This window comes from Marmota flaviventris, chromosome 14 (genome assembly GCF_047511675.1).
Source record: "Marmota flaviventris isolate mMarFla1 chromosome 14, mMarFla1.hap1, whole genome shotgun sequence".
Lineage (NCBI taxonomy): Eukaryota > Metazoa > Chordata > Mammalia > Rodentia > Sciuridae > Marmota > Marmota flaviventris.
This window is the reverse complement of record NC_092511.1, coordinates 89093571-89102866: the sequence shown is the minus strand read 5'-3', so window position 1 is coordinate 89102866 and position 9296 is coordinate 89093571. Positions and strand designations below refer to the sequence as shown.

Genomic DNA, 9296 nt, shown 5'->3' with positions numbered 1-9296 from the left:
ATCTCCTTGAATTCGGTGAAAATATTAAGAGCAATATTTTTTCTTTTTCCTTTCAATTTTCTAGTCCTTTTTTTCTCCAAGTTACTCTTTCTTGTTTGTTGTTTGGGAATTTTTCCTGAGATGACTGGAAATTCTTAGATATATGCTCAAAGTTAAGGCTAGGATGCAAATAAGTCTTTTTGCTCCAAGCCCCAGGTGGCGCATGACAAGTGACCTCTGGGAAGACAGAGACGGTCATCTCATTGAAGAATGCCTGGATGTCAGTATTTTGAGGACTTTTCTCTGCTGAGAAATTCTAGAGAATTCTTTTTCAAACTTCTGCTTGGAAATTGCAATTGTGGCCAGACTTCTGAGTCTTGAAGAGGGTGAGGGAGAGATGACTGTGTCTCAGCATTCAGCTGATAAATGTTCACTTGACGCTCCTGGTTTCTGTAGGTGTCCACTGCCCTGAACTGTGCCTGGAATCTTCCAGACCAAAGACCTGGCTTAGCGTCCTGGAAAGTACACTTCTCTAATCTTTCTTCTGTATTCTCTTTCCTACATTGTCCCTATTTTCTTCTGCAGTCCCTATTGGATGACATCTGTCCTTCTTATCCATATATTGGAACTCTCGGTAATTTTGCAGTGCATTCTGATCAATTCAGGTCATTGATCCTTTTTTTGGGAGGCGCGGGGAGGTACGGGGGATTGAACTCAGGGGCACTCAACCACTGAGCCACATCCCCAGCCCTCTTTTGAATTTTATTTGGAGACAGGGTCTCACTGAGTTGCTTAGTACTTCACTTTTGCTGAGGCTGGCTTTGAACTTGTGATCCTTCTGCCTCAGCCTCCCAAGCTGCATGGGATTACAAGCCCAGCTCATTGATTTTTTTTTTTTCAATTACATCTTTTCTACTATTTACTCCATTTGATGAGTTTCTTATTTCAATGATCACGTTTATAATTCCCAAGGTATCTAGAGTTTTCAGTTTGATTCGCTTCTGCTTCTAACAGTAGTTAAATCTGAAAGCCTTTGTCTGTCTTCCCTATTTAACTCTCTCTCTCTCTCTCTCTCTCTCTCTCTCTCTCTCTCTCTCTCTCTCTTTCTTTTTTTTCCCTGGACATGAACATCGGGTCCCTTTTCTCCCATCACATCTGCTTTGCTCACACGTTTGGCTCTTGGCTGTGAACTTAACCTTTGAATCTAAGATTCCTTGCTAGGCTCTAGGCATTCTTGCAAGATGGGATGGGATGTGCAGCCATGACTTGGCCTAAATAGAATGAGGAAGGGCTGGGATGTGCTGCTGGGCTGGCTGAGCCAATAGTTAGCCTTCCAGACAAAGATGCTTCCTGTTCTGAAAGGCAGTCACTCTCTGGGCTTTGCCTTGCCTCACCGATACAGATACCCACCCTCAGAGCTTCTGTGTAACAGCTCCAAGGCTTACTGTCTGGCCTGAGGTTAGAATTCCCGGCTGTCCATTCTGTGATACTTCAGCCTCCAGCTCCCAGCTCCCAAGTTCTGGTCTGAATCATCCCTAGAGCTGCTCCCGCCTTTTGCCACAGTTCTCTTCTCTGATTTTGGCCCGTGGTTTCTACCTGCAATCTGATCCCATACATTTTCCATCTTTTATTATAGTGTTTGGTTCACTGGGTATTTTCTTTTACCTTGATTTTGGTTTGGGTATTTCTTCTCCTCCCACCACCCCCCCCCCCCAGCCCAAGGGCTGAGGACTAAACTCAGGGCCTTGCATGAGCTAGGCAAGTACTCTGTCACTTGTCACTGAGCTAAATCCCCAACCCCTGTTCACCGGGTATTTTCTATAATTTACTTAAGTCATTCTGAGTGATTTATAGACTTTGAATAAAGAGAGAATAAAGAGAATAACTTGGTCTGCCATCTTAAACTAGAACTTGAAAAGCTCTTGGTGGAGACTGTTTGAACACTTGCTGTATTGTACTATGATCATTTATTACCCATCTCTACTCCCAAAGGCACAGATAAAGTTGTGCTTGTACTAAGATGCCTTCTAGTGCCTGGTGCTTTATTGTTTTTGGAATTAATTTGATGAGTGAATGAAGAAATAATTGCATCCGTGTGGTTCTAATAAGGATTCTAATTCATGTCTCATCATTAATAAGGGCCTTGTTGGCTCTCCATTTTTCTATCTATAAAATTGGAAGAAAGGTTAAAGATTGTTCCTCTCATTGTAGTCTGAAGATACCCCTGTAGCTATTTCATATACAGCAAGAGTACTAGCAGTGAATTCTCTGATTCTTTATCATAAATTTCTGAATTTCAGGCTGAGGATGTGACTTAAGAGGTAGCACGCTCGCCTGGCATGCGTGCAGCCCGGGTTCGATCCTCAGCACCACATACAAACAAAGATGTTGTGTCCGCCGAACACTAAAAAATAAATATTAAAAAAAATTCTCTCTCTCTCTCTCTCTCTCTCTCTCTCTCTCTCTCTTTAAAAAAAAATAAATAAAAAATAAATAAATTTCTGAATTTCTTCTTCACTTTTGAAGGACAGTTTTTCTGGTTATAGAATTTTTATTCTTTTCCTTCAATTCTTCCAGTGTATCATCTGAAAAGCCAGCTTCTATTGAGGTTCCCTTGTATGTAATAAATTCTTGTTCTGTCTCTAGATCCTCTTTGTCTTTGATTTCCAACAATTGGACTGTAGTGTATCCCAGCATGGAACTCATCTATCCTCTTAAGGTGAAGGTGGAGTGGGGCATGAGAATGAAGATAACTTGCAAGTTTATCTACTTGCAGTTTGTTGAGCTTCTTGGATGTGTAGACTAATATCTTTCATTGAAATAAGATATCTTTGGACTTCTACAATTTTTTTTTTCTTTTCCTTTATAATAATGTGGATATTAGATGTCCCACCAAAAGTTCTTATGTTGAAGGCTTGGTCTCCAATGCAGCAGTGTTCAGAGGTGGGACTTGTTTTGGGGTGGGGGGAGTGATTGAATCATAAGAGCATTAACCTCATGAATAGATTAACTCATGGATGGATTCATAGCTTAATGGACTATTGGGAGGCTGTGGGAATTTAGGGGGTAGAAACTTGTTGGAGAAATGTTATTGGGGATGTATTCTTTTTTTTTAACTTTTTTTTTTTTTTTTTAGAGAGAGAACTTTTAATATTTATTTTTTAGTTTTCGGCAGACACAACATCTTTGTTTGTATGTGGTGCTGAGGATCGAACCCGGGCCGCACGCATGCCAGGCAAGCGCTCTACCGCTTGAGCCACATCCCCAGCCCCCGGGGATGTGTTCTTGAAGAAGATATTTTGTCCCTGGTGCCCTCCTGTCTATGTTAGCTGGCCACCACAAGATAAGCAGCCTCCTCTGCCACATGCTCCTGCTACCTTGATGTTCTGTATCATGACAGACCCCAGAATGATGAAATCAAGTGACTGTGACTGAAACCTTTGAAACTTGTAAGCCAAAATGAACCTTTCCTCCTTTAAAGTTTTTTATCTCAGGTATTTTATCACAGCAGCTAAATGATGATTAACACACCTTTTATCTCCCTCTTCTCCTTCTGGTATTTTCCATGACTTGTATGAGAGTGGACGATGGTATCTCACAAGTCTCTGAGGCTTTGTTCCTTTTTCTTTCTATTCTTCAGACCAGATAATCTCTATCACCATATCTTCTAGTTCATTAATCCTTTCTTCTGCCAGCTCAAATGTGCTGCTGAGTCCCTTTAGTGGATTTTTTATTTCACATAATGTACTTTTCAACTCCAGAATTTCTATTTTTAAAAATATTTTCTATCTTTCTACTGATATTCTCTACTGATATTCTTACATCACTGACATACTTTTTAAAATTAAAAAAAATTTGAGTTTAGGTGGACATAATGCCTCTATTTGTTGATTTTTATGTGGTGCTGAGTATCGAACTCAGTGCCTCACACATGTTAGGCAAGCGCTCTACCACTGAGCCCCAACTCAGCCCCAGTTTTTAAAATTCTTTACACATGGGCTGCGGATGTGGCTCAAATAGCCTGGCATGTGCGGGGTGCTGGGTTTAATCCTCAGCACCACATAAAAATAGAATGAGGATATTGTGTCCACTGAAAACTGAAAAATAAATATTGAAAAAACTCTCTCTCTCTCTCTCTCTCTCTCTTTAAAAAAAAATCTTTACACATGATTTCCTTTCATTTGTTAGTCTTGGGCATTGAACCCAGGAACTTTTACATGCTAAGCACATACCCTACTTCTGAACTACCAGCCTCCTTTAGTTCTTTGAACATATTTACAGTAGCTGAATTAAAGTCATTGTCTAGAAAATTCATCATCTTATTCTCTCAGAGACAGTTTCTAGTGACTAATTATGCGTGCAACTTTTCTGTTTCTTTATAGGTTTCATGCTTTAAAAAAAAAACTGTCCTTATTTTTTTAAAAAAATTTTTAGTTGTATATGGACTCAATGCCTTTATTTGTTTTTATGTGGTGCTAGGATCGAACCCAGTGCCTCACACTTGGGAGGCAAGTGCTCTACCACTGAGCTACAACTCCAGCCCCACACGGTCCTTTTTTAATAATATAATTTAGCAGCCCCGAAAAATAAAAAATTCTCCCCTCCAAGGTTTGTTGTTGTTGTTGCTGCTGTTTGTTTAGTGACATTCCTGGGCTAATTCTGTAAAGTCTATATTTCCTGTAACATGCAGCCAATTGAAGTCTTTCTTCAGTTAGTTCAGTGATTCACTTTAATGCTTGGACCAAGAATTCCTTAACCGCCTTGACCTAGCAAACTTCCACTGATTGTCAGGAGCTCTGTCTGTGGGTTGAGGTGAACCCTCAGTCCCTTGGCGGTTTCCAACTCTGTCTTGGACTTCACTTCCTGCCTATCCAAAGCCTCAAGATCAGCCAAAGATTGGGAAACTCCTAGGTCTCTCTGGAGAATATGCATAGCTTTTCAGATCCCTAGGAATCTATTAGAGCTTCTCAAAGTTCTCCTTGGACATCTCATTTCCCTAATCTTCCTTTTAAATTTATGGCAACTCTGTTTGCCTCCACGCGGGCATCACCGTATTAGGCAGCGGTGACGTTAAGCAATTAAAGCTTATTAAAACTGACAAATGTCCCGGACATAGGAATTTTCCCATGCAGAGAGCCCCAAAGGGGATTAGTAATGTCCTGGGGGTGGGAGCTTTTCCATGGAGAGAGCTCCGTGTTGGGTTTAATGATAACATACTGTAAATGACGTTTTACCAAGGAACTGTAGCACAGGTCAGATGATGACAATATTTTTTTTTTTTTCTTTTTGGTACTGGGGATGGAACCCAAGGGCATTTTACCACTGAGCTAATCCCTGTCCATTTTTACTTTTTATTTTGAGATAAGACCTCACTAAGTTGCTTAGGGCTTTGATAGGTTGCTGAGGCTTGTCTTGAGCTTGTAATCCTCCTGCTTCAGCCCCCCAAGTTGTGATTACAGATGTGTGTCATGGAGCTCAACTAGGGACAATATTTAGGGGGATGGAGCTGTCCAAGGAATTCACACCCCAATATGTTCTTCCCACCCCTGGTGTGTGTATGTGTGTGTATGGGGGGGGGTGTTTCTTTCTTTTCTTTTTTCTTTGGATAATGGGGCTTGAATCCAGGATACTACCAGTGATCTAAATACTCAGGCCTTCACACACACAGACACACACACACACAGGAGTCCTTAGGAATCCTCCCAGTTGGAGAGTTATGGGGGGCCTTTGAAAAAGACAGTGGGAAGCCAGGATCCACCCCTGGACCCTGGTGCCTGGCTTACTGTTCCCTTGGCCCTTCCCCAGGGAGATGGCATATTTTGAGTACTTTGTAGCTAGAAGATGCATATTCATGATCCTCACAACTTACCAAAAAGAAAATTATCTTATTTCCACTTTACAGATAAACAGAAGCTCACAGAGGTCAAGTCACATGCTGAAAGTTAGAGCACTATGCGTGGCAGAGAGGGATCCTTCTTCAGAATGCTGGGTATCACCCAACCCATCATCCTGGCCCTCGGGCTGGTGAAGAGGCTGCAGAGACGCCTCTGATGGAGGTGTCCATCATGAAAACTTTTCAGCATCAGTGATAGAGCGCCTGCCTAGCACATGTGAGGCACTGGGTTCAATCCTCAGTACCATGTAAAAATAAATAAAATAAAGGTATGGTGTCCATCTGAAAAAAAATTAGCATAATAGATTTGAACCCCCTCTTTTAGACACCCAGGAAATGTCCCTTTACAGGCAGTCACAGAGCAGAGAACAATAGTAAAGTAATAGATGTGGCTTCCCCTGCCACTCACACCTGCTGAGGCAGCTCCCAGGTTAGCTTCTGCCTTGTCAGGGCCAGAGCTTCCGGGCCATGCACGAAAACCCAGTGTGGCTACGTTAAGGTCTGGCTGGGACTTGAGGGCTCTGGGAGAATTGGACCATCTGCTGCACATGCTCAGCTTCATAGAGCCCATGGCCTGGGTACCCGGAGCCCAACCAGACCACTGCAAGTCTAGAGTGGGCAGAATGGCAGGGTGGTAGGTTACCGAATGTCCTGCATCGTGACTAGAGCTTCACCCCCTCCCACTGAGCACACACAAAAAGGGGGGACACAGTTATTATCCAAAAAATTCATACAAAACAAACTTTATTGTGGTATTTCAGAAATGTTGAGGAATCATAACTACGGTGCACTTTCAAGTGCTGGGTGGTCTTTAGTCACACAATCTCATCACAACCTCACAAGCACCCTGAGAGACAACTACAGACCCCTTTGTGGGGGACTTGAGGGAGATAACCCAGTAAGTTCCACTGACATGCCTCCCTGTTCCAGGTCTTCAACACGCTGGGACCGCAGGACAGATACAGCAGCCTTGGTTACAGAAACGAGGAATCAACTACCCACTCTGCACACAGCACCCCGAAAGGGAACACCCTGGTGTGGGCAGAGAGGTTTCTCTTTGCTACACTGGCCCCAGCCCAACTTTCCCTTGGGGAAAGAGTAGTACAATGACCACCAGCTCCCTGCCTCCCTCTCTGTCCTGCCTGCTGCTGGCCAGGCCCCCTGACCCCAGGCCAGGATGAGGGCAGGGCTGCGCCTGCTCCCTCTGCAGAGATAGGTCCAACCTGCTACACCGGGGAGCCTCTCTCATGAGCCTTCCCCAGTCCTCGGTGACCACACTGTGGCTATTGCCTTAATCTGCCAGCGACACACAGGACACGTGGCGGTATCTCTGAAGATCCGCTGGGCACAGGAGCTGCAGAAGTGTGAGTGGCCACAGGGGTCAAGACAGGTGTCGGCAGCATGTTGGAAGCAGATGATGCACTCGTTGTCTGGTGTGACTGCAAAGAAGAGAACACAGGTTGGGGTCACGTGGGGCAAGGGGTGGGCCACTTCTCATGATCTGATCCCAGGACAGAGAAAGGTGCTATCTTCTGAACATGACCTCATGTGACAACACTCCTGATGTGATCAAGGGAAGAAGACGGACACACAGACAGTCGTCCGCCCTTAGTCTAGGTTTTGTATCTCATGGTTACCTGTGGTCTGAAAATATTAAATTTTTTTTTGTGGAAAATTCCAGAAATAAAATTCATGAATTTTAAATGATTGCTATTACACTACCGAATAATCCTGTTTTATCACTCGTTATTGTTGGGAATGTCTTACTATACTTAATTCATAAATTCAACTTCTTCATAGGCATGTATAGGAAAAGCCAAGTATATAGGGCTACCCACGGCTTCAGGATTCAGAGGACCATCATGAAACATGCCTCCTAGGGGATAAAGAGGGGACGTGGATTATGAAATTCCAATTTTGAAAAAAAAGAAAACAAAGTCCAACACTTGTCCATCTGCGCCTGCATGCACACCTATGATAAAAATACTGGAAGAAATCCATCCAAGAGGTCCGGGTGGTTTTAAAATTTTTCTTCTTGGCCTGGTACTATGACTGTAATCCCAGTGGCTCAGGAGGCTGAGGCAGGGGGATTGCAAGTTCAAAGCCAGCCTCAGCAACTTAGAGAGGCCCTAAGCAACCTAGCGAAACCCTGTCACAAAATAAAAAGGAAAAAAGGTCTGGAGATGTGGCTTAGTGGTTAACTGCCCCTGGGGGATCAATCTCTGGTACCATTAAAAAAAAAAAAAACCTTTATCCCTTAATCTTATTTCTATTTGGCAAAATCTTACAATGAATATGGATTCCTTTTCTACAGCAAAGGCATAGCATTATGTGCTCGTGATGATGCTCTAACAAGAACACTGTCACTTGTAAAGCCAGCCGTTGCTCTAGAACGCAGAACTTTAAAGTCTCCATCCCGGGCTCTGGGAATGGAGAGACTTGAGGCTGTCGGCGACCCGCCCCACTCCGCAGGGGCTTCTGGAGGTTGGGGGTCTACTCACCTTCCTGCTCAGGCAAAGCCTCCTCCCTGCGGACGGCCGGCACGGCGGTGGGACCCAGGCTGGCTGTGGGGTCTGAGACAGAGAGGGGGTCAGGACCAGGGGAACAGCCCCGGGCGCTCCAGCCCACCTGTCCCTGCGGCAAAGCCTGCTGTCCCTCTCCCCTGCCCCACCCCTCCGCGGCCTGCACTCGGGTCCCCCCATTGTCTCACCCAGCAGCTGGATGGCTTTGGTGGTGCCATACACGTCCATCACCGCCCAGAGCGGCGCGCCCAGGAGCACGTCTTTCCGCAGAAGGAGCCGGCGGCCCGCGTTGACCTTGGCAAAGAGCCGGCCCCGGCGGTCCACCCAGAAGCAGACCACATTCCCGGGGAGCACGCTGCCTTCGGGCAGCACCGCGGCCCATGTCGGGCTCAGCTCCTCCAGGTCCGGGCACACGAAGGGCGGCAGGCTGGGCGCGGACACGTGCGCAGGGTCCAGTCGCGTGAAGCCCACGCGGAGGCCACCGCACCAGCCGCCCTCATGCTGCAGCACGCGCAGTGCCACACGCTCTCCAGGGGGCACCGGCCGCTGGCTGAACACGATGCCATCGTAGAAGGTGGCGCGCCTGCACGCCGTGCTAGCCAGCGCGTCCAGATGCACCTGCGCGCCCTTGGTGTCCTCGTGGAAGCGCAGCGCCTCTCGGGGAGCCTCGGTGGCTGTGGGGCAGGGTGGGGACATGGAGCAAGTCAATGTGAGCCCGACGCGGACCCACTGGCTCTTTGAGGGAACTCCCAGCACCCCAGGATCCCCAGCACTCTGGGCCACCTTCACATCCCCTGGAGGGTCATGTCCACCTTGCCCAGCTCCCTTGACAGCAGCATCTTTCCTGAACAGACTCTCACCCCTCACCCCAGGGACTCCAGGAGATCTGCTCAGAGCCTGGT

The 9296-nt window shown here is 45.9% G+C and overlaps 1 protein-coding gene across 1 annotated transcript; it reads right to left on the bottom strand.

The window, feature by feature from the left end:
* Positions 1 to 7117: 7117 nt before the first annotated feature.
* On the bottom strand, positions 7118 to 9090 carry Neurl3 (neuralized E3 ubiquitin protein ligase 3). The gene is made up of 3 exons (XM_027919811.2): positions 8583 to 9090; positions 8374 to 8445; positions 7118 to 7311 (listed from the first exon to the last, which is right to left on the bottom strand). The coding sequence occupies exons 1-3, from the start codon at positions 9088 to 9090 to the stop codon at positions 7118 to 7120; spliced, it is 774 nt and encodes a 257-aa protein (XP_027775612.1).
* Positions 9091 to 9296: the final 206 nt, after the last annotated feature.

Excerpts from the sequence above, each read along its gene's own strand:
- Neurl3 (XM_027919811.2), bottom strand. The coding sequence starts at position 9,090 with ATGTCCCCACCCTGCCCCACAGCCACCGAGGCTCCCCGAGAGGCGCTG. Across the intron at positions 8,446-8,582 it reads CAAAGCCATCCAGCTGCTGG|ACCCCACAGCCAGCCTGGGT; the intron begins GTGAGACAATGG and ends TCTCTGTCTCAG. Across the intron at positions 7,312-8,373 it reads GGCTTTGCCTGAGCAGGAAG|TCACACCAGACAACGAGTGC; the intron begins GTGAGTAGACCC and ends TCTTCTTTGCAG.